General features: G+C 43.1%; 1 protein-coding gene across 2 annotated transcripts in view; it reads left to right on the forward strand.

The window, feature by feature from the left end:
* SLC9B2 (solute carrier family 9 member B2) overlaps positions 1-26,197 on the forward strand; it is a 368,958-nt gene that overhangs the window by 224,851 nt on the left and 117,910 nt on the right. For both annotated transcript variants that reach the window (XM_086961576.1, XM_086961577.1), the window contains exon 7: positions 4,284-4,459. In XM_086961576.1, the coding sequence (XP_086817702.1) occupies positions 4,284-4,459 (176 nt within the window). The remainder of the gene's footprint in view (positions 1-4,283; positions 4,460-26,197) is intronic.

The following is a 26,197-nucleotide window of genomic DNA, read 5'->3' on the forward strand; positions in this document are numbered from 1 at the left end:
GAGGTGTAAAAAGGGTTGTGGCTTCATTACACCTCTCTGCAATGCAGTCCCCTGGCGCATACTGGAGATTCCTGGTGGGCTTTCAGGTCTTATATAGTTAGGAATTAGCATTAAAAAAACCTTTGAAATTCACTGAAAAAACCAAAGGTTTCACACCAGTTATAGTTAGGAATTAGCATTTAAAAAACCTTTGAAATTCACTGAAAAAACCATAGGTTTCACACCAGTTATAGTTAGGAATTAGCATTTAAAAAACCTATTAAATTCACTGACAAAACCAGTTATAGTTAGCTGGAAATTTTACTGACATAAAACCATTGAAATTCCCACGTTATAGTTAGTTGGACTCACTATAACTTGCGCGCCTGCAATGCACTGCTGATGACGTCACATATTACATCACTCATGACATGGTCAGTGACATCACTCATGACATCACTGATGACACCATCCAGTGAATGTGTGTCTTTCTGAAAAATAAATTTGTTTTATATATGTATTTGTAAAGGTCGATGGAAGAATAAATGTTTAAATAAGTGTGTAAATGGATGTTTTTTTTAAAAAAAATTGGTTGGTTAACTGGCTTATTAAGTGTATCTTAGTGAATACATATATTAGCGAGTATTGTTTAAATATTTAAATGTTTGTATCAGTGTTTCTCTTTGTGTATAAGTGGCTGCAGGGGTTGGTGACTGACTCACTGTTTGTATGTGTTTTGAAGACAGAATATGTGCAGGACTGTATGGGTGGACGAGTGTGTATATGTGTGTGTTAGTGAGTGAATGACTGTCTCACTAGTGTCTTCATTACTAACGACATATGTTTTAATCTAGTATATGTGAGTATTGATGTATATAAGTGAGTATAGTATATATAGTGAGAGATTGTAGGAGTTCCTGTTTAAATAAGTATGTGTTTCTATAAGTGATTGTTTAAGAGAGTAAGTATGTGTAAGTTTCCTTAGAAGTAAGGTGGTAGTGTGTGTATAAATGTATATGCAAATAAATGGATGTTCAATAGTTTATGTGCATGTGTGAGTATGTGTGTGAGTAACTTTTGGATGACTGCTGATGTGTAACAGGATGTATAGGTGTATCACTACATATGATGAGTGAGTATATATATGAGTGACTATATAGAACTGTTGGTGAATGAGTGGATGAGTATATAGATGGTGGAATTACTGAATTGGTTGTTGTTACTGGTTTGGGTATCTCCATTTTTTTGAAAATGTTTGTTTCTATTTTTGAATATTTGTTTCAAGCGTTACATTACACTGAAATTAGGTCTGTCACTCTGTCACAAGGATGGTGTCATCAGTGATGTCATGAGTGATGTCACTGACCATGTCATGAGTGATGTAATATGTGACGTCATCAGCAGTGCATTGCAGGCGCGCAAGTTATAGTGAGTCCAACTAACTATAACGTGGGAATTTCAATGGTTTTATGTCAGTAAAATTTCCAGCTAACTATAACTGGTTTTGTCAGTGAATTTAATAGGTTTTTTAAATGCTAATTCCTAACTATAACTGGTGTGAAACCTATGGTTTTTTCAGTGAATATATATATATATATATATATTTGCTAATAGCTTTACAGCAAAATCAGATTTGGAGTGGTGGAACTGAAAGAGGGTAAGACTTGTGCTACAATGAGGAAAATACACTGATGATACACAGCTTTATTGGTATAGTGCAGGTACTTGTTTATCAAACAAAACCAATTATAACTTCTGCTATCATCCTGGATCACAATGCATAAGTTTAGTAAAACACCAGGTACCTGCACATCATTAGGACTTCGTAATGAGAGTTGCCGTGGACTTGTTTAACAATATGTTGATGAAAAGTAGAAGGGACGGGGAGGCAGGGATTACTTTGTACCCATAGTCCCAAATCACAACGTAAAACCTGGGGGAAGAGTGTTCTATATTACCGAGAGTACGAGAAATGGTCTGCCCTAGCATTGCAGCCAGTCTGAACTTCGCCTTTATTAAAACAATTCTACAGTCTGTTTGGGAATTGGATTTCATCTTTACTAAAAATGTTGACATACTACTGATAAGTCGCAAATTAGGTGTTACTGTATTCCAAGCTGGAAAGTGGAGGCTGAGTCTTGCTGACTTTTTGCTTTGAAGCGCATCGTGGGAAGATTTGTCACCATATGCAGTTTCTAATGGTAATCCATCTGTGCATTAAAGGCTCCTTATTATTTTAAACATTCCCTTTAGTCTCATTAATCTCACAGTGTGTGTCAAATGTATTATATGTAAAAGATACCTATAAGCCTGGAGGTCTATATATAACTGCCTGTGATCGTATACCACCATAATCAATATCCTTAAATTGTGATTTATTATTTTCACTTGTATTTGTAGCTTTGTGGAAGCATATTTAGTTTTGCAGGCCCCTTTTAATCTCAATGCCATTTTTTTAAAATCTCCAATTAATGCATTGTTTTTCTAATAAAAAATTGAATTTCGTGTCCATGTTTAAGCGAATGTCTCATTATCATCATTATTCCTTGTTTAGGGATTTTCTGAGTCCTCCATGGCTACTATTTTTGGCCGTATCAAGCCTATTCATTTTGAGATCCTTGGGATTTTCATTAACTTGACAAAGACTTACAAGGATCAACTTTCATGACTCTCTGACTGTCTTACATGTTGGTTTTACTCTGTGCTGGCCAAAACAACCTCTTTCTTTAGGTGCACGTGGGCCAAAGAAGGCTCATTGGAGAAATAGTGGCGAGTGTACTAGGATCTCCCTGCACTTAGCATGCTGAGGGAAACAGGGCAGGTAAACACCATAACCTGCCTCGGTTCTGTTGGGCATCTAAATGTCTGGGGTTCCCTTTCCCTTCAAGTTGTGGATCTCATTGAGGGGTTACCTGGAACTAGAGTTGACATTCCTGTGACTTTTCTAACGTCTAAGGCTTTCCAAATCTTGCTTAGCTTTCTAAATCGCTCGCACCCACCAAACCGGGGATGTTGTTGATATAGTGCATTGCCTCATAATGCTGGACCTGGCCAGGAACTGTTAGCCAGGCATTAAGTAGGAGTCTCCAGGAGCTGGACTTATAACGCTTATGGTGTATCTTGCAGCGCATGTATCTGCTTTCTATCTTCTTCTTTGGAGCTGGAACTAATTATAGTTTTGAATTTTGTTGTATATTTTTATCAAGTTTCTTTAATGTCATGATGATCAAAAGGTGTGCGATGTTGCTCATATAATGCCATTTAAATCAATAGTCATGTAATTAATGTCGTATTCCAGTTTGTTATCCGATTGTCAAATGATGCGTGACGACACCACTAAGTTAAGTCTATGATATTGAAGTCGAGCATAGAAAGTGAAGGGCAGAGGGTAGTCTTCACACTTGGCTACTCTAGGACAGGCTGAACAGAGTTGTATCTCTGGTTACTATTGAAGGCTAGCGGAAGGGGAGACACTCAGCCTTCTTGCACTGTTATCAGTGCATCTGACAGCTTGAGATAGGAATAGCATGTCTAGCTGTTTCCTTGTACACAGAACCTCATTCTTCTAACAGGAAGGAGGGTGTGTACCACCATTGAAACTTGTAACCGATTTTATTTTCTGCATTGCTAGAATTCTGCAATAAAACTAGCACTTAGAAGTAGCAGAAAGAAAGTAGGATTGCTATGTATAAATAACAGCAATCATGCTTGAGTGGTATAAGTTAGTCACACTTCTGGTAACCATTGCTGCTGTTACACTATTTGTCTTGATTGTGGTTACAATTTATGTCTAGTGCTCTACACTAGAACAAAAAAAATCATAAATATTTAAAATTGATCTTTTATGTTTTAATGTTTATTTTGTGTGATATTTCTAACGGAAAAAAAGTCGGGGTTCCACTAATTGTCCTTATAGTATCTCAAGTGATTGCTCATTACCCAGAACACACCTTGCTTAGATGCTGCTCAGTGCATCTGTGATGGTTGCTTCACAGCTGATTTTCTGGTTTGTGTTGGATCATTGATTAAGTCCTTAGTGCCTGGCAGGTTTAGAAGACCAACGTCTGCGTTTCTACAAAAATCTAGAATGATATCAGTACAACATAAGCACTTTGTGTTCTATCCACAACTGTTTTTGACACTCCTCTTTTATTGACACTCCTCAGGTATGTTGTTCTTACACTGGATGTCGCAGCAATGTTTCATCTCTCCCGTCCGAGAGAGGCAGTTGATTTTTAAATTTCTGTACTGACATTGACCCCTGTTGAGAAATAGTTGGTAAACTATTTGCTTCCATGTTTTAGCTTTGTTTTAGGCGCAGTATCTCCTGCTGTTGTTGTCCCCTCAATGCTCGTGTTGCAAAATGCTGGATATGGAGTTGACCAGGGGATTCCCACCTTGTTGATGGCTGCTGGCAGCTTTGACGACGTCTTAGCAATCACTGGTTTTAACACCTGCTTGGGAATGGCATTCTCTACAGGTAGGACCTGCTGCTTATTTATCGAGATCAATCCATCTGACAACTAAACTGTCATTCATGTGCAGGTAAAGTAAAATGTCAAATTCAATCTGCAACTGTGCTATCCATTTGTTCTTTATGTTTCAGTTGTAATTTTAATTTTCCATCCACGTAAACATTGAAGAAGACTTGTTGATGTATTTCAGATGCATTGAGTAGGATTAACCTCCATGTCAACATCTTTGACAGATCACTATGGAACTCTGCCTATTCAAAACCACCTTTATAGGAGTAGAATAAAAATCACAAATTTTCTAAATCCTTTAGTAAAATCTCAACAATTCAGTTGCTATTAAATGACCGTTAACTCAACCTGGCTAATGCCGGACCAACTATCTGCATTAAAGCCTCCTAGGCCAGATCCCTGCAGGATTAAGCAAATGCCCTCCTGATTAGGAACCACATCACGGTAAGTCTTCACATTCCTCATTAAGATAGCTAAAGAAAGACGTGTATTTCAAAAAGAGGATGGCTTTTGCACTAAATTTCCTCTCTTCCTGTCACTTGATAAAAACTAGCACCTCCGCACAGCTAACGTTCACAGTGTGCAAGGCTCATTGTGCATATGCAACATCACCATTAGATGAGACCCATTGAGGCTTTTCGGTCCAACCCTATCCAGTAGGATCAAGTTATTGCGACTCCATTTTAGCGAATGTGATGAAGGTACAGCACAAACATAATAATGCAGGTTTTTGCCAATGTACTACGCCACTTATTTTTTGGATTAAATGCTAGCCTAGTCTGTACATTTCAGTAATAATGAGCTGTTGGCAGACAATAATCATAATATAATAACAGAGGATATACTATTTGTTAGATATTGAGTTTTTGGTTGGCAGAGGTTTGCACCCAGTCCAAGCACGAACCACAATCCTAGTCAGGGTAAGTCACTACACACCTTAAATTATCCTGTGCTCAACATCTGGTAGCTAGGCACATAGCAGTCAGGCTTAACTCCAGAGTCAATGTGTAAACTGTTTGTGCATCATTTCATGCAATTACACTGTGAAAACACCACAAAAAGACTCCACACCAGGGGGTCCATTAGGATGGCGGACAGATGCATGACCGCTGTGCTGGAGGCGGCAGAAAATGCACCTCACCGTCCACCAGCAGCGGGCCTTCCGTCCGCCATATTAAGAAGGGGAACTGGGCACTTTTACCGTCGGAGCCAATCCAGCCTCACCGCCGTGCGGAATGACGTCCCGACCGTCCGCAATATTACGTAGTCGGAAACAAACCAGAACACCGAAGCGGAAACACCTCCATCTCAGACGGCGGAAGCACCACAACGGAGATGGAAAGCAGTGCCTCGAGACCCACCGCACGGACCCTACCGCCATGGACCCAGCCCTACACGCCTTCCCGTACTTCAGTTCCTGCAAGTGATGCACCGTTGTGGCCGCCGCCACAGGTACGCAAGCATGCAATACACATATACCACGTCACAGCATACATGAACACTGTTACCTGTTCACACCAGCAGCGTCGGATTAGCAACGAGGGCATCAGGGCACTGCCCGAGGGGCCGGCGTCCAGTCACAGCTGAGGGCTGCTTTTGTGGGCAGCAGTGGTGGCCCGAATTGGGCGGTCCCTGCATTTGTAAACTACCGCCAGTGGCCCAGTGGGTGCCTTAGAGGCCTTCCTGTAAGTAAATGTGCGTTCATTGCCACCCTCCCATCAATGTTAGAGGTGTCACTCCCTTACTCTTGCTGGGCCGGACCAGTAATATATAAATATTGAGAGGTGCAGGGGGCATGATCAAAACTCTCCCCACTCGTTGTCAGGTGCGTCACCAGTGTGAACTAATCCATGGTAGACTGGGCATGTTGTAAACACAAGGAATCCACAATGCAAGTACACAATAAGCACGGACACTGACAAAGTACACAACATGAGTAACTGACTTTATTAAACATCACAAAGATAGCACTATGATGTACCCAGGAGCCAGCCCAGTGGCCAGTACACATTGCAGAGCATGTCCATGAGAAGCTGCACAACCAAGGGGCAAGAAGCAGCACAGTTCCAGGCAGGGCAATGAGAGAGTGCAGAGCATGTCCATGAGAAGCTGCACAACCAAGGGGCAAGAAGCAGCACAGTTCCAGGCAGAGCAATGAGCGAGTGCAGAGCATGTCCATGAGAAGATGCACAACCAAGGGGCAAGAAGCAGCACAGTTCCAGGCAGGGCAATGAGAGAGTGCAGAGCATGTCCATGAGAAGCTGCACAACCAAGGGGCAAGAAGCAGCACAGTTCCAGGCAGAGCAATGAGCGAGTGCAGAGCATGTCCATGAGAAGATGCACAACCAAGGGGCAAGAAGCAGCACACTTACCACAGAGCCAGTGGCCAGAACAGACCAGGTCCATCTGAGGCAGCACATGAGAGGGCACAATGCAGCAGCACAACAGCAACAGGGCAGTGTTCACAACAGAGCAGGTCCATCTGAGGCAGCACATGAGAGGGGCAAAGTGCATCAACAGTCCATGGCACAGAACAGAGCATGTACATCTGAGGCAGCACAAGTCAGTGGCACATTGCATCATAACTCAAACAGGGCCAGTGGCCAGAACAGAGCAGGTCCATCTGAGGCAGCACATGAGAGGGGCAAAGTGCATCAACAGTCCTTGGCACAGAACAGAGCAGGTACATCTGAGGCAGCACAAGGACGTGTGTCATACAGACAGTCCCATGGACAAGAATATTGTAAGGGTAGTTACAATGAACAGTCCAGACATCAAGTACAATGAGATTTGAGTGATGGGAACTGCACCTCACAGCACAGAATCAGGTGGACTGTCGGGCCTCGTAGCTTCGGACACAGTGGCAGGACCTGATACAGGAGTGTGAGACACAGCCACAGCTCCAGTGACTGACACATGAGCGATAGACCCTGACACACTGGCAGGACCTGTTACAGGAGTGTGAGAAATAGCCACAGCTCTAGTGACTGACACATGAGCGATAGACCCTGACACACTGGCAGGACCGGATACAGGAGTGTGAGACACAGCCACAGCTCTAGTGACTGACACATGAGCGATAGACCCTAAGACACTGCCAGGAACTGATACAGGAGTGTGAGAAACAGCCACAGCTCTAGTGACTGACACATGAGCGATAGACCCTGATACACTGGCAGGACCTGATACAGGAGTGTGAGAAACAGCCACAGCTCTAGGGACTGACACATGAGCGATAGACCCTGACACACTGGCAGGACCGGATACAGGAGTGTGAGACACAGCCACAGCTCTAGTGACTGACACATGAGCGGTAGACCCTGACACACTGGCAGGACCGGATACAGGAGTGTGAGACACAGCCACAGCTCTAGTGACTGACACATGAGCGATAGGCCCTGACACACTGGCAGGACCTGTCCCTGGACACTGACCAACAAATACCATGCCAACATCTGAGACATGAGATTGGAGGACACACACAGTGACAGTACCTGAAACAGGAGAGGGCACAATTGACAAAGTGCTACTACATGAGGCATGACAGCGAACAACAGACACAGTGCCACTACCTGACACATGAGAGTAAACTGCAGCTGACCCACTAGGACCACTGAAATGATGAGCCACAGGGCTGTAGGCCAGGAGGCAGGGTGGCTCTGGGAGCTGATGACAGCTCTACTTGTGCTCGTGTATCAAGAGGGAGAGAGAGGACCAGATAGCTAGTCCGTATCCCCAAATTATATAGAGTTTAATCAAAAAGAGACTAGCTAAAGTTGAGGGAGGATTAACAAGATTTAGTATTTAAATCTAAGTGACTCAGTTTTGTTTCGTCAAGGGGTAGTGACACCTGGTAGGTGTGCTCATGAAGCCCTCACCCACCAACCTAGTTGGTGGCATGCTTCATCATCGGGCCCACCCAGTGACACCTAGCGTGTCCCGGGTGTGCTTCGACGCCTGATTACAGCGGAGCAGGTATATCGCTGTGTGTGCGGTGAAGGGTGCTTTGAATGTGAATTTAAAACGGCTTGGCGGAGGTCCCAGTACCCGAAGGTTAACTTTAATACCTGGGCCACCGTCAGCGGTTAAAAATAAGGCAGTGGGATGTTAGAGGCAAGTTACGACCTCCCACATCCTTTGATGGGTCAACATGTTTCAGCCAGTGCCTTATGAATATGCTGGCTTTCTTCAGGACAGATTAAAAGGTGTGTGCAATTAAAACTAGTGGGTGTGTGATTCTGACTATGTGTCTACACGCCCTAAAGTGTTTATCTATGTGTGAGAGGGGGATTCCCTTCTCAAAAACACGCTAGTTATATGGAGTTTTTGCTTCAAGGTTTTGAAGTGGCTAGGGGTTGGACAGCATTTCTGGCCAGAGCCTGCTTTGGACCTGTAGTGCCTCCTTCGCAGAACCGGAACTTAGATTTAAATACTAAATCTTGTTAATCCTCCCTCAACTTTAGCTAGTCTCTTTTTGATCCAGCTCTACTTGTGCGACATTGGGGTGGTCAGGTGTCACCGGAGTGTGTTTCCGTTTCTTTGGGATTTGGAAGGGCACCCTGGACATGACTGGACTGGTAAGTGGTGTGGCCTCATCTGAAACATCACCCATCAAAGGTGGATCATGTGCATGTTGGGGTCTGCTCTCTGGGGACGTGCTGGAACCTGCTTGACGCTTGCTCTGGCCCTGCCTTCTGCCCTCTGCATTATGTGTAATGGGGGATGCAACAACATTATACTCCTCCCTCTGCTTCACCGGGGTGTGGATGGGAGTAGAGGCATGTGGGGCTTCCACCTCTGAAAATAATGTTATCCTAAGCACTCAGTTTCTGTGGCATTTATCAGTGTATACACATGCTTAAGGTTGGTGCCCCAGTCGTCGCACGTAGTCAAGGGACGTGCCTGATAAACAAGTGAATGTGGAGGTTAGAAGACTAGCCTCAAGACTTGGCGCCAGATTTACAACGAAAACAACGTTTTCTTATCCAATTTGATCAGGTTTATTCAACTCATTTGATGCGGATCACAAACAAACTCTCTGGTGAGTTATTCCATGCATATCTTTGCTGACATAATATCCTTCTTATGTCACAAGTTCAATAGACATATAATCCACTTCTTAATACACCCAATGCATTTCGGGTCAAACCACAAACATGACCCTTCGTCAGGGGTCTGTAAAGGAAAGTCAGACAGGACCAAATTAGTCACCCTCTGCGATATAAAACTGCACATTGCTCTCAATTTCACAATAGCATTATGATTTTACAAAACAACACTCTGCGTAATAAGTGTGCTCAGTTTCAGTTAACTAAGTTAAAGACACGTTAACTGGCCTCCGTAAAAACATCTAAAGTGTCACCGATTACGATGAACCTATGAGATTATTGAAATGGTACACATCACAGTTACACACCGTACAATAACTTACGCGGGTTAGGACGCGTTCGCGCCTCCGTGGATTTCAGAGTGTAATCGACCACGTAGGAACAGCAGTTCTCATAGGATGAAGACTCTGTCACGTGACCGCGACCGCATCCAATCTTGATGCGGTTGCCAGGACACGTGAACTGAGTACTAAGACTTCAAAACAATACGGATAACATGAGCAGAATGCTACGTAATGATCGAGCTTACATGATTACAGTCTCAATGCGAAAAAATGAAGTTCAACTGTGTGGAGAGCATAAAATTTCACATACTGCATAAAGTAAAAGACAAACTTTGAAAATATACATTACCACTCGATTGTGGGGTACAGAATATAGCATAAGCCAGTGCATGAAAATCAGTCCATTATAATACCCAAGAATGTTCAATCCTATCATTCAACCCCGATGGGTGTGCGGAGTTCAGTCTTTTTATCCAATAGTATTCCGCTCTCAGTCTTTGTTTTATTGGATCCATGTCGGGGCGCTGTTGGATTGCCTCGATCACCATAAATTTTAATTGTGAAATTTGGTGATTCTTCTCTTTCCAGTGAATTGCCACGGAAGATTTGAGGTTGTTGAGTCTGATATTACTCTTGTGCTCCGTGATGCAGATCTTTAATTTGCGCTCAGTTTGACTTATGTATATTTTGCCACATGGGCATTTGATGAGATAAACACAATTGGCAGTGTCACACGTGCTGGAATGTTGCAATTCTATGGGAAAGCCTTTAGTAGGATACATTAAAGTTTTACCACATATAACGTTGTTGCAATGGGTACAATTAAAACATTTAGACATTCCTTTCCATGTTTTAATCTCCTTGGCAGGAGTATTGAGAAGTTCTTTCAAGTTTTTGGATCTTTGATAGGCGAAAGTAATGTGTTCGCAATATAATCCTTTCAGGTCTGGTTCTGTTTGTATCAAATGCCAATGTTTCTTGATGGTATTTTTGATTTTCTCGGAATCCGACGAGTATTTTAGAACACACACAGTTTTTTGTTCCGTTTGTTTGATTTTAGGTGCCAGAAGATCGGTTCTCTTGATTTTGTCAACTTTCATTATAGCTTGTTTAAGGACATCATCTGGATACCCTCTTTGTTTGTACTTAAACGTTTGATGTTTGATCACGTTTGCAACTTCTTCCTCAACAGATGTGATTCTCTTGAGTCGTATATACTGTGACAATGGTAGATGTTTTTTTAAAGGTTCAGGGTGAAAGCTCTGGAAAAGTAAACAGGCATTTCTATCCGTAGACTTCCGGAACACCCTAGTCATGATCTCATTTTGGTTCAATGTTATGTGCACATCAAGGAATGGTATGCATTCATTGGAGATGGTGTGGGTGAATTTTATTCTTTCATTAAGGCCATTTAAATTCTTAATGTTACTTTCCAAACTCTCTTTAGATCCACTCCAGATTAAAAAAATGTCATCAATGAAACGTTTGAATATGACTAAACCTTCAATCCATGTCGGATTTTCCAAAATGTGGTCTCTTTCGAACTTTTGCATGAATATATTGGCGTATGAGGGGGCCCCCCCAAAGCCCATAGATGTTCCATTGGATTGTTTAAAGAACTGTCCGTTCCATTCAAAATAGCTGTGATACAGCGCAAACTGCATCAGCTCCAATATGAAGATTCTCTGATATTCATCAAGTTGACTATGTAGAAGACTCCATTCTAATGATTCAATACCTTCTCTGTGAGGAATCGACGTGTATAACGAAATAACGTCGATGGTACATAACCAGTACATCTCATCCTGTTTTAGTTTCACATTGTTCAGCATGTTTAAAAAGTCAGTCGTGTCCTTGATATATGTTGCACTTTTTTGAACTAAAGGTTGCAAAAATTCATCCACAAATTTACCTACTGGTTCCGAGATCGATCCACAGGCCGAGACTATGGGTCTGAACGGTGGTTTAACTTCTCAATACTCCTGCCAAGGAGATTAAAACATGGAAAGGAATGTCTAAATGTTTTAATTGTACCCATTGCAACAACGTTATATGTGGTAAAACTTTAATGCATCCTACTAAAGGCTTTCCCATAGAATTGCCACATTCCAGCACGTGTGACAAAGGGTCATGTTTCTGGTTTGACCCGAAATGCATTGGGTGTATTAAGAAGTGGATTATATGTCTATTGAACTTGTGACATAAGAAGGATATTATGTCAGCAAAGATATGCATGGAATAACTCACCAGAGAGTTTGTTTGTGAACCGCATCAAATGAGTTGAATAAACCTGATCAAATTGGATAAGAAAACGTTGTTTTCGTTGTAAATCTGGCGCCAAGTCTTGAGGCTAGTCTTCTAACCTCCACATTCACTTGTTTATCAGGCACGTCCCTTGACTACGTGCGACGACTGGGGCACCAACCTTAAGCATGTGTATACACTGATAAATGCCACAGAAACTGAGTGCTTAGGATAACATTATTTTCGTTCTAACTCCAGTCAAACTTAATCCTTTAAGCACCAATCCTCAAAATGCAATTGGATGATATTGCACTCACTCCCACCAATAGAGCTGAAACCTTAGTATACTCCACAGAAGCAGCAAAAGATATCTATGGGCTCATACAGGAGACCAGACGCATCACTCCTCAGAAGACGACCACAGCTCAAATTCTCAGACAGTTTGAATATATGAGTAAAAAAGAAATAAACCAAAGGTTACATGCAACCACTTTGATACATTACCACAGAAACCAGAGGATCCCGAGGGGACTCAGGATAGCGCTTAAGCCTATGCTTTGCACCAACAATAAGAGATTTCTAGAAAAATGGTATCAAATATTGAATAAATGTTCCCTTGATCTGATCTTGTTAATAGTTGAAGAACTTTCCAAAGTACTAACGGAATTGGAAGAAGAAATTAAAACCTTAAAAGAGGAACTCAACAAAATCCCAGATTTGGAAAAAACACTGGAAGACGTCAATCAAAAACTCGATCGTTACGCCAAAGAGGTGAATGAAAGGAAAATCAGAAAGTATCGCCGTGATACTTTAGACTATAAATTAGAAGAGGTGTACTCATGGGCGGAGATTTATCACCAGCAGAAATGGCAAACACAACCTCAGCAGAAACAATTGGCAACTACATCATCACAGGAAAGTGTGGTATCGGACTCAGATATCGCACAAACCAGACCACCGATCGCCAAGACCAGCAAACAAACTGTGTTACCTTCCACCAGTCAAGCTACAAGTCAACAGCCGTCTTTTTTAGACATAAGTCCAGCAGCAAATGCGCCTCCATCAACCCAACAACAAGAAGGGCAAAAAGGAAAAGAAACAGAGGAAGAAGTGGCCAAGAGGACACGGAGTCAAGTGCAGAAGACAACCTAGTCATTAACATTTCCTCTAAACCATTAACGCAGATGCAAATGAGAGTATTGAACAAAGGCACCACATTTGTCCCCACGTACAGATCTAATACCGGAGAAACTGAAATCGCATTGTTCAAATTTTTCAGAAATCTCAAATTAAGGCATTACTTCAAAGATATCAACTCTCAGGTTGTGATTCCAACATGGGACCAGAATTTCAAACCGCCTAGCACATTCTGTGCACCTACCTCCCATAAGACTCTCGAGGCGTTCGAGAGATCTGTGATGTCAGATATCCAAAAAATCTCTTTTAGCAAACCCAAAAAACATAACTTGAACACCAAAGAATGGAACACTTTGAAGAACTTGAGTAACGATAAAGGATTAACCTTCCAAAAAGCAGACAAGGGCGGCGCCCTCATAGTGATGGACACAGAATTTTACAATGAGAGTGTCAATCAACATGTTCAAAACCGAGACATTTATTTGCCATTAACTTCAGATCCAACACAAGAATATCAAAACGTGTTACATCAGATCGTTGACCACGCTCTTACCATGAAATGGATCAGCCAAAAAACACATGCTTTTTTTCATCTCAAGTACCCAAGAAGGCCGCAACTATATATGTTGCCTAAGATACACAAAGACCCGATTAAACCACCGTTCAGACCCATAGTCTCGGCCTGTGGATCGATCTCGGAACCAGTAGGTAAATTTGTGGATGAATTTTTGCAACCTTTAGTTCAAAAAAGTGCAACATATATCAAGGACACGACTGACTTTTTAAACATGCTGAACAATGTGAAACTAAAACAGGATGAGATGTACTGGTTATGTACCATCGACGTTATTTCGTTACACACGTCGATTCCTCACAGAGAAGGTATTGAATCATTAGAATGGAGTCTTCTACATAGTGAACTTGATGAATATCAGAGAATCTTCATATTGGAGCTGATGCAGTTTGCGCTGTATCACAGCTATTTTGAATGGAACGGACAGTTCTTTAATCAATCCAATGGAACATCTATGGGCTTTGGGGGGGCCCCCTCATACGCCAATATATTCATGCAAAAGTTCGAAAGAGACCACATTTTGGAAAATCCGACATGGATTGAAGGTTTAGTCATATTCAAACGTTTCATTGATGACTTTTTTTTAATCTGGAGTGGATCTAAAGAGAGTTTGGAAAGTAACATTAAGAATTTAAATGGCCTTAATGAAAGAATAAAATTCACCCACACCATCTCCAATGAATGCATACCATTCCTTGATGTGCACATAACATTGAACCAAAATGAGATCATGACTAGGGTGTTCCGGAAGTCTACGGATAGAAATGCCTGTTTACTTTTCCAGAGCTTTCACCCTGAACCTTTAAAAAAACATCTACCATTGTCACAGTATATACGACTCAAGAGAATCACATCTGTTGAGGAAGAAGTTGCAAACGTGATCAAACATCAAACGTTTAAGTACAAACAAAGAGGGTATCCAGATGATGTCCTTAAACAAGCTATAATGAAAGTTGACAAAATCAAGAGAACCGATCTTCTGGCACCTAAAATCAAACAAACGGAACAAAAAACTGTGTGTGTTCTAAAATACTCGTCGGATTCCGAGAAAATCAAAAATACCATCAAGAAACATTGGCATTTGATACAAACAGAACCAGACCTGAAAGGATTATATTGCGAACACATTACTTTCGCCTATCAAAGATCCAAAAACTTGAAAGAACTTCTCAATACTCCTGCCAAGGAGATTAAAACATGGAAAGGAATGTCTAAATGTTTTAATTGTACCCATTGCAACAACGTTATATGTGGTAAAACTTTAATGCATCCTACTAAAGGCTTTCCCATAGAATTGCAACATTCCAGCACGTGTGATACTGCCAATTGTGTTTATCTCATCAAATGCCCATGTGGCAAAATATACATAGGTCAAACTGAGCGCAAATTAAAGATCCGCATCACGGAGCACAAGAGTAATATCAGACTCAACAACCTCAAATCTTCCGTGGCAATTCACTGGAAAGAGAAGAATCACCAAATTTCACAATTAAAATTTATGGTGATCGAGGCAATCCAACAGCGCCCCGACATGGATCCAATAAAACAAAGACTGAGAGCGGAATACTATTGGATAAAAAGACTGAACTCCGCACACCCATCGGGGTTGAATGATAGGATTGAACATTCTTGGGTATTATAATGGACTGATTTTCATGCACTGGCTTATGCTATATTCTGTACCCCACAATCGAGTGGTAATGTATATTTTCAAAGTTTGTCTTTTACTTTATGCAGTATGTGAAATTTTATGCTCTCCACACAGTTGAACTTCATTTTTTCGCATTGAGACTGTAATCATGTAATCTCGATCATTACGTAGCATTCTGCTCATGTTATCCGTATTGTTTTGAAGTCTTAGTACTCAGTTCACGTGTCCTGGCGGCCGCATCAAGATTGGATGCGGTCGCGGTCACGTGACAGAGTCTTCATCCTATGAGAACTGCTGTTCCTACGTGGTCGATTACACTCTAAAATCCACGGAGGCGCGAACGCGTCCTAACCCGCGTAAGTTATTGTACGGTGTGTAACTGTGATGTGTACCATTTCAATAATCTCATAGGTTCATCGTAATCGGTGACACTTTAGATGTTTTTACGGAGGCCAGTTAACGTGTCTTTAACTTAGTTAACTGAAACTGAGCACACTTATTACGCAGAGTGTTGTTTTGTAAAATCATAATGCTATTGTGAAATTGAGAGCAATGTGCAGTTTTATATCGCAGAGGGTGACTAATTTGGTCCTGTCTGACTTTCCTTTACAGACCCCTGACGAAGGGTCATGTTTGTGGTTTGACCCGAAATGCATTGGGTGTATTAAGAAGTGGATTATATGTCTATTGAACTTGTGACATAAGAAGGATATTATGTCAGCAAAGATATGCATGGAATAACTCACCAGAGAGTTTGTTTTTGAACCGCATCAAATGAGTTGAATAAACCTGATCATATTGGATAAGAAAACGTTGTTTTCGTTGTAAATCTGGCGCCAAGTCTTGAGGCTAGTCTTCTAACCTCCACATTCGCTTCCACCTCTGACACATGTGGTTTACGTTCCTTCACCAACACCAACTTCAGGGGACGCATGGGTGATGGATGTCTGTCCTTGGTGGATGTCCTGTCCATGGGAGACGCCTTGGCCCTGGAAGGTCCCTTCTCCCTGGGAGGTGCCTTGGCCGTGGGAGACGCCTTGGCCGTAGGAAGTGTCCTGTCTTTGGAATGTTCCTTATCCGTGGGCGGTGCACTGTCCCTGGGAGGTGCCCTGTCCATTGAAGGTGCCCTGTCTTTGGGAGGTGCCCTGTCCTTGGGAGGTGCCCTGTCCTTGGGAGGTGCCCTGTCCTTTATAGGGGCCTGGTCCCGTGAATCTGTGCCCCCATCACCCCTTGAGGCTACCCTTGACTGGATTAAACACCTAACTGCTCTGAACTGTACACCTCAAGTTGTAGACTCTGCCAAATCTTTAGGTATCACCTTGGATAAACACCTAAATATGCAAGCACACATCAGTGCTACTACTAGGTGTGCCAATTTCCAACTGAACACACTGAAGAAAATCAAACCACTCCTACCCCCGAAAATCTCAGGCCGGCGGTTCAATCTCTGATTTCCCTAGACTGGATTATGGGCTGGTGACCCTAGCAGGACTTCCCAAAGCTAGCTTGGACCCACTCAGAGCTACCTTGAATGCATCAGCCAGACTTTTAACGGGCTCGAGGAAATTTGATTACATTTCACCCGACTTGCTGCAGCTAAATTGGTTATCCATTGAAGCGAGAATCCAACTCAAGATAGCTTGTCTGACGCATAAAGCCATTCACCACAATACCTCATACTACCTTGCAAATAAACTTGAGCTATGGGGCTCCAGCCGGAACCTCAGAAGTACATCCACCCTTCTCTTGAAACCACCAAGATTCAAAAAGAAAAAAATCATACAACCGTGTGTTCACCGGTCTTGCTCCCAGAATCTGGAACTCCTTGCCATCCAAGATCAGATCCAAACCATCCATGACTTCCTTTAAAAAACTGGTCAAAAGGCTACTAATAAACGAATGTTAACGCGTTGATCATGCTAGTGTGTGTTGTCAAGAACAAAAACCTTGAACTATTTTCACTGATATTCCATTATATGTTTTTGCCCTCTTTTTGTTCAAGTCCTAGCTAGCTCCTTTAACTGCATTGGACTGTTTGATTTTTCTAGTTCTTTCTTTCTGCTAAAATTATTTGTGGCACATCTTGGGTCGTCTCTATTGTATGATGTTTGACTAGAAGCGCTCTATGGCACCTCCGAAACATTGAATGTTTTCCCACAGGTTGTAACTTCACTTACCTGGTTTATGTTTTGTATACTTGCTGGTGTTAGCTCTGTACAGTGCTCTGATACCCTTTTGGGTCTTGTTTGCACTCTATAAAACTTTTGAAATAAATAAATAGTCTTCATCATTGGTTTGTCTCCATAACCAAATGTGGCCTCCTGTATTGCCCATTTGATGATAACCATCAGACACGCTGTCATAAAATTACAAATATAATCCCTCTGAAAAGGACCTAAAATGTATTTGACAGAGGTGGCAACCAACTCTAAAACCCTAGCCGACCACAGTAAATCATGAGACTGTATAACAAAATATCTACCTACAGTCTTTAACACATGAAATGACAATCCATACTTAGAGGGCTAACTCTTTAGCAAACACTTTTTACATTAAATTGATCAGATTTTCTTCCTTTGTCGGAACTTTTATTATTTAACCTATCAAAACATTGGCACCTGGCATAAATGTTCCCAAAATAAGCCCAATAGTCTTCATTTATAGCTTGTCATTGTTAATAACTGAGGCCTACTGTATTCTGTATACGCTTTACCACAAAGCAACTACCTAAATACATTTCTAAAATTACAAATGTGTATAAAACTAAAGTTGAGGAAACAGTATACAACCCGTCCTAAAACAGAATCAGAAGTATTCTCTCAGTCTTCTATTACAAAGGTGTGTCACAAGGGTTAACCAACACCAAAACACTTGCTTATTTTGGTAATCTGTCAGAGTTCCAATAACACAATACCTGCCTACAAGCTTTAATACACTGTAATGACAATCCCCTCTTAATGGGCTTTGACATATGCTTTTGATAATAAATAGGCCAGGCCTACTGCTTTTGTCATAACCTTTAATCCTATAAAGATCAGACACAAGGCCCTTGTCAGTGGCTTGTCGCATAACCAACACAGTCCTGTTGTATGGAGCATAAGCTTTTCCACAAGCCAAAAAGCCTGATAAAAGCACCTTTTTTCAGCCAAAGCACACAGCTTATCCCAAATAAGCCTGCACTCAAGGAATAAATATTTGGAAGGCCCAAAATGCTTTCTCAGTAGTGCTTCTTAAAGCTTTCTTTCTGTTAATCTCATAAAGTCTGAAACATCTGCACTGCCAATAAGACATACACATTTCTGAAACAGGGCTAAAAGAGAAAAGAAATTTGAAATATACAATTTAACGTGGCAAGGGTTCGCACAGGCAATATAATAGAATATACTTCAATAGCAGCTACACGTTGGTTAGTTTTGTGAAAATCAGTTCAGTGGCATAGCAAGAGAGAGACATCCCGGTTTGCACATTGCAGATATGATTGATAATTTGCAAGATGTCATTCAATGTATTATACAGCCTGTAGTAAATGCAAGTAACTGACATATACGTTTTCGGAGCTACATAAAAAGAACACGACAAAGCTCTCATGCAATTCTGTTCTTTGCTGACCAATATAGGCTTAACTCTGTATGCCGACAAATGTGAATTCCACAAGAAAAGCTTGAAATTCTTTGGCCATGCCTTTTCTGGTGGGAGTTTGAAACCTGATCCAGCAAATGTGCAAGCATTTTCTACTGCAAATCCCCCACAAGACCTGTGTATGTTACGATCTTTTCTTGGACTGGCCAGTTACTGTTCGAGATACATACAACACTTTGCTATGGTCAGGGCACTGTTACGAAAACTAACGGAAAAAAACATATATTTTCATTGGTCCCACGAGTGCGAGAAGATCTTCCAACACATCAAGGAAGCCATGGAGAGTGCCACTGAAATGGTCTACTTTAATTCCAAACTGCATACAGAGGTTGTAGTTGACGCCAGCCCTGTGGGTTGGGCGCAGTCCTTGCGCAGCACAGTGGACAGCCAAATGCCCGCAGACATGTCGTAACATACTCCAGTAACAATCTGTCACAAACAGAACGTGCTTACTCGCAACTTGAGAAAGAAAGTTTGGAAGTGGTCTGGGCTTGTGAATATTTCCATGTTTTCTTGTACGGAAAGCCTTTCATTGCAGTGACTGACCATCCTGCCCTGTTGACAATATTTGGTAATCCCAAAGCCCAAAATCCTCCTCGATTTGAACGTTGGGGTACGAAGCTACAAGAATACAACTATATGATTATTCATCGTCAAAGGGAAAGATCAGATCTGGCTCATTATTTTTCAAGAGTGCCATTACAATTCCTTAGCACCCCATCTAAGACAGCAGAGGGCTACATCAATTTTATTGTGAAATCGAGCACACCAGCCTCTGTGTCTTTAGAACAAATTGTCACTGCCTCGAGCCTAGATAGTGATATGTCAAGGTTAAAACATAATATTGTTCATCAATCGTGGAAACAGCACTTCAGACCTTTCACTGATGACAGTGAGTATTTGAGTTCAAAAATGTAAGAGATGAACTTTCAGTGACTCAAGAAGGCCTTATTCTGTCAGGCATATTAATTGTTATTCCGGAGAGCCTACGGCAGCAAGTAATCAATGTTGCCCATTAGGGACATCAAGGAATAGTTGCCACCAAAAGAGCTTGTGTGACTGAGTCTGGTTTCTGTATCTCCACGAAAGGGTCAGAAAGAATTAAAGACTTGTCATATATGCAACTGTATTTCGTCTCAAGTCATTCAGCACCCTTTGAACATGTCCAAATTGCCACATCATGTTTGGGAGAGAATTGCTATTGATTTATTTGGTCTTGTTGAGAATGGACATTTTCATCTACTTATTCTTTTTAGGTCTCGCCTACGCAGCGCGCAGGCGTTACATGGGAGGGGACCTCATGTAATCGATTCCGTTTTTGCCCTAAAAACGTGCATTCGTTGCATTGCTTAGAATGGCAACGCGTGCATATTTGGCGATTCCCTTGCGGGAGCGAGCTGCACCATATGGTAGCAATTATCGTTCTTGCTTTCGCTCCCGCAAGGGAACCGCTGCGCGTCCCTGCTCTCGGCCAGCACTCCCCCCACTTGTGACCTTTGACATCTACCTTTCAAAAGGGCACTGCACTTTTCAGCGAGCTTATTTCAATCTTTCTAACCAGGATTCCAGAATGGCAGACACTCGCGCTGCTGGTTCAATAAATGGACTGTCTGGGGCGGTGGATGACATCCAAAAAACGTGGTTGCAAATACTATATGGGAATTGTCTGCATATGAAGAGAAGTGTTACATCTACATTCATGCATATACATAAGGTTTTGGGGCAAACCACTAGCACGTGACCAAAAGAGGACACACGTGTTCGGGGGAGGGGGGCTAATTAAAGTTATTGTAATTGTATAGTTTTATTTTTTATTTAATTTCATCTCCATTGCTATTTCTTATAACTCTGTTACCCATACTATAAAGCGCGTTAACACTCCTGGGGCCATGTCTGTGCTTATAAAGCATTGTGATGAATAAATAAACAAAACATGCATGCATATGTGTGAACGGATTGAAGTTCACTACCTAGGGTTAATTTAACATAAGATTTCATGTATGGGCCTGAGCACTGAGACCTTTGTCGCCACAGATGGGAGCAGCTGTTACAAATGTCACAGAATGTGTCCTCTTCCCTCGCCCTTCTGACACCTTGTTGTCTATTGTGTGTCAATATTTTTAATTTTGCCTTGCTGAGTATTTCTCTACCTCTGGCCTCCAACATTAAACAGAAATTATGATGGTGTGTGCAGGTTTTATACAGGTTTGTCAAGTACACACAGTATGCTCACCCACTGCTGCCGATGATACATTCTTAAAAAAGAATTCCTAGAGGGGTTGAAGAATGGCTTCTGGCAGTTCGTTGGATGCCTTGTTTCCCCACCTCCTGACTTCCCTGATCTGCCTTTACAAACATATGGTTTCCAATTCCATAGCTTCAAATGGCTTAATTGTGGAAAAAACACGGCTTTCACAGCGCCGGATGCCTGCCCCATTTAGGGTATCAAGACACTTGTTTTATGTCCGGGTTGTCTTGTTTGGGACTGCCCTGAAAAGAACGGCTGTCACAAATAGGAACAAGCACTGGCAAATCCAATCGGTCTTGCCTTTGGGAACTATTGGCTTTGCCAATCGTTTTAACGATGCTGTGCAGGGTGGCTCAAGAAAAATAAAACAAAAAATGATGCGAAACAGTCGCTGAAACCATGTCATTTTGTAGGCACATGCACCACGCAAACACATGCCTACAAAACGGTCCTTTTTTCCGTTTTAATTTACTTATCCATGTTGGATTGGCAAATAAAACAAGCATTTGCAATGCAACAGGTCTCGCATTTACGTGAGTTTGAGCTATTGGCATTGTAAATGACAATTCCTTTTATTTATGTTTTGGTTTTGGAAATATAAATAAAACACATTGTTATTTACAATGCCAGTAGCTTAAACTCGCGTAAATGCGAGACCTATTACATTGCAAATGCTTGTTACCGTTTGTGGAAGACCTTTAATCCACTACACATGAAAAGATCATTCAATAATTAAATGGCATCTTTGCGACATGGGGTGTACCTGCAGTATTAACATCTGACAATGGCCCACCTTTCAATATTCCAAATGTAAAGACTTTCTAAATCACTTCAATATAAAGCATCAAAAAAGCTCTCCACTTTTGCTGCATCCGAAGAGGCAGATACAGTTGTATAAGATAAATCTGCTGAGAAAATACCCTCCCCTTTCATTGGCCTCATCAGATTAGCCAAAATATCCTCCTTCAAAGACCGCCTGGATAACAACGCACACAACAGCAAGGAGCTCTTCAGCATCGTAAAGGAACTCTCCCACACCAGGCTAATGCCATCCCGCCCTCACAAGAACTGTGCGACTCATTAGCCATCTTCTTCCACCGCAAGATCGCTGACATCCACAACCGCTTCAACACCACAACCACGCTGACTACGCCAGACTCCACCCCCCCCCCCCCCCCCCCCCCCCCCCCCCCCCGAACACCACCAGCACCAACAGCCTGACCTCCTGGTCCAACATCAACAACAACGAGACACGCAAGGTCATGAACTCCATCCACTCAAGATCTCCGTCTGACCCGTGCCCACACCAAGTAGTCAACAAAGCACGCACTGCCATCACACCCCAACTACGGATGGTCATCAACATCTCCTTCGAAACAGCGACTTTCCCGGAAAGCTGGAAGCACGCTGAAATCAACGCCCTCCTCAAAAAGCCCAAAGCAGACCCCAAGGACCTCAAGAACTTCGGGCCAATCTCCCTGCTCCAGTTCCTGGCAAAGGTCATCGAGAAAATTGTCAACATGCAACTGGCCCTCCACCTGGAAGACAACAACATCTTGGACCCGTCCCAGTCCGGATTCAGGCAAAACCACAGCACCGAGACAGCCCTCATCGCCGCCACAGACGACATCAGGCGCCAACTAGACAACGGCGAAACATCAGCCCTCATCCTCTTGGATCTGTCAGCCGCCATGGACACGGTCTGCCATCACACTCTAAAGACATGCCTCCTAGAAGCCAGAATCCAAGAGAAGGCTCTTGACTGGACCACGTCCTTCCTCTCCGGAAGAACCCAGAGCGTCCGTCTCCCACCCTTCCGATCCGAAGCCACCGATATCATCTGCGGCGTTCCCCAGGGCTCATCCCTCAGCCCGACACTGTTCAACGTCTACATACCACCCCTCGCACAAGTGGCCCGCCATCACGACCTCAACATCATCTCCTACGCTGACGACACCCAGCTCATCCTATCCCTCACCAAGGACCAACCTCCACGAGGGAATGAAGGCCGTCGCTAACTGGATGAGGAGCAGCCGTCTGAAGCTGAACTCGGACAAGATGGAGGTCCTCATCCTCGGACCCACCCCTTCAGCCTGGGACAACTCCTGGTGGCCGACCACACTGGGAACAGCACCAACACCCACCGACCATTCACGCAGTCTAGGATTCCTCCTCGACTCCTCCCTCTCCATGTCTAAGCAGGTCAACTCCGTCTCCTCCTCCTGCTACAACACCCTCTGCATGCTCCGCAGGATCTACAAGTGGGTCCCCAACGAAACAAGAAGAACGGTGACACAGGCCCTTGTCTGCAGCAGACTGGACTATGGCAACGCACTTTACGCAGGAATCCCAGCCAAACATCAACGACGACTACAGCGCATCCAAAACGCCTCCACTCGACTGATCGTCAACGTCCCCCGCCGCAGCCACATCACCCCCCACCTGAGAGACCTACACTGGCTCCCCGTCGACAAGAGGATCACCTTCAAGCTCCTCACCCAGGCTCACAAAGCACTCCACAACGCCGGACCAGCCTACTTGAACAGCAGAATCCGCTTCCACACCCCCACCCGCCAGCTCCGCTCCGCCAGCCTCGCCTTGCAGCTGTCCCCTGCATCCAACGAACGACCTCCGGCAGCAGATCCTTCTCCTACCTCGCTGCCAAGACCTGGAACACCCTCCCTACCAACATACGGCAGACCCAAGACCTTCTCGCCTTCAGAAGGCTCCTCAAGACCTGGCTCTTCGAGCAGTAGCAGAATCCCCCCTCCCCTCAGCGCCTTGGGACACTTACGGGTAAGTAGCGCGCTTTACAAGTACACTGTTTGATCGATTGATTTCCAAAAACATCTGTTATAATAGAGGCTAAACATGGATGTCTGGGCCTTGTCAAAGGAGGTGAATGAAGGTATTGATATATGTAGATATTTCATTTAGAAACATGTTTTCAAAGAGGAGTCCAGGTGTGTTAATGGTAATGGATTTGCAATTTTTCTATCCCTCCACAGCAAAACTGATTTGCTTTGTTCGAAGGTGGAAAGCACATTGCCCTTTGAACCCAATATCTAGACTTAGGAGCTGCTAACGTGTGGGAAAGGAAAGAAATTTGAACCAACATGCCAAGGAGCCTCACATGGGGTATTTTCTTATGTTATAAAAAGCAAAGTGCACCTCTTAGCTTCTTCAGGAGAAGAGTTTTGCCCGCCAGCTGTGGAAATGTTTTCCTCAGAATAGTCACTTTGCCCATGTCTGAAATCGCTTTTGGGGTTTGCATGGCAGGGGTTGTTCAAAGGGTTGTTGGAACATATGTTAATTACAAACACTCTTAAAGTGGGTGACCATAGCTAAAAAATAGTAATTAATAATTAATTGCACCCAGCGGGATAGGCATTTTATCTGCATGTGGGGTCATGTTTGGACTTTTGGTGTCTAGGATCGCAATGGTTTTCATGGCAGACACAAAAAGAAAGGACTCTGGCAGGAATGGTGCTGGGAGCAGGCCTTCTATTACCATTTAAACTGGTGTTAGGTCGGCCACAGGGGGTTCCTAGAGGGACGAGTCTGCCAAAAGAGAAAATGCATTCTTCTGCACTCCAAATGAGATGGGGGAAAGTGAGAAGGCGGCAGACTGACATTAGTCTTTTTTTGTCAGATGAGTTAGCATGGCCCTATGAGTTTGCATGTGGTAAGCAAACCCTTCTAACACTCCTGGCCTCTTATTGATGTTGAACACCTTTCAGATCTTTACAGTACCGATCTGTGAACCAGCTGATAACCGGTCCCAGGCAGTGCTAATCAGACCTTTTAGGCTTTTGAGGATGATAGTATAGGTGCTGTTGGGTTCATTTAAAAACTAAAACAGTGAAAACTACCAAGATGCAATTTAGCCCATGGAGCACATTGTGTAAATAACCACTACATACAAAGTCTACATTGCAGGGCAAAGATAAAACTGTGTGAAAGATAAATATCAGCAAGATCTGTCTGGTTCTTTTTATAGAGTCTAAGGACCTTTGAAACAGTCCTTTAAATCTACAAAGCTTTTTTCATGTATCAATGAGAAATGAGCATGGAGAAAGTGATGCCAGTGATGGGCAAAACTGTATGTATTTATTTTGTATCATAGTACAACTGAGCCTCTCGGTCACTGAGGACCCCTCCAACGCCAAAACTAACTTCTGCGACTCCATGACCAACTTATCCAAATGGATGAGAGACAGCTGCCTTCCACTCAACTCTAACAAAACTGAAGTACTGATCTTATGGAAGAACGCTTCTGCATTGTGCCACAGCTGGTGGCCTGCAGAATTCGGGCCTACATCCACACCAATCGACCATGCACACAAGCTCTGCATCATCCTCACAACCAACAGACATTAAACGACAAGTCAAGGCAGTCGCCTCCCCCTGATTCAACACACTTTGCATGCTCTGCAGAATCTTCAGACAGATCCCAGCCAACATCCAAATACCGTCACTCAGGCCCTCGTCACCAGCCGCCTCCACTATGACAATGTCCTTAACGCTGGCATCTCCATCCAGCTCCTCAGAAGACTCCAGACCATACAGAACGCAGCAACCAGAGTCCTTCTGGACCTCTCTAAATGAACCAACATTGACCCCCACTTGAGGGACCTCCACTGACTCCCCATCCAGTTCAAGATCCTCCTGCAAGTCTACAAAGCCCTCCACGTTCCAGGACCTGCCTACATCAATCATCGACTGAACTTCCATCAACCCTCTAGACACCTTCACTCGCCCTCACACACACACACACACGCACCCACACACACACACACCACTGCACCCGTCGCAGCGGTGGCCGCTCCTTCTCCAACACCACTTCCAA

The sequence above is a fragment of the Lissotriton vulgaris genome, chromosome 3_1, assembly GCF_964263255.1.
Source record: "Lissotriton vulgaris chromosome 3_1, aLisVul1.2, whole genome shotgun sequence".
NCBI lineage: Eukaryota > Metazoa > Chordata > Amphibia > Caudata > Salamandridae > Lissotriton > Lissotriton vulgaris.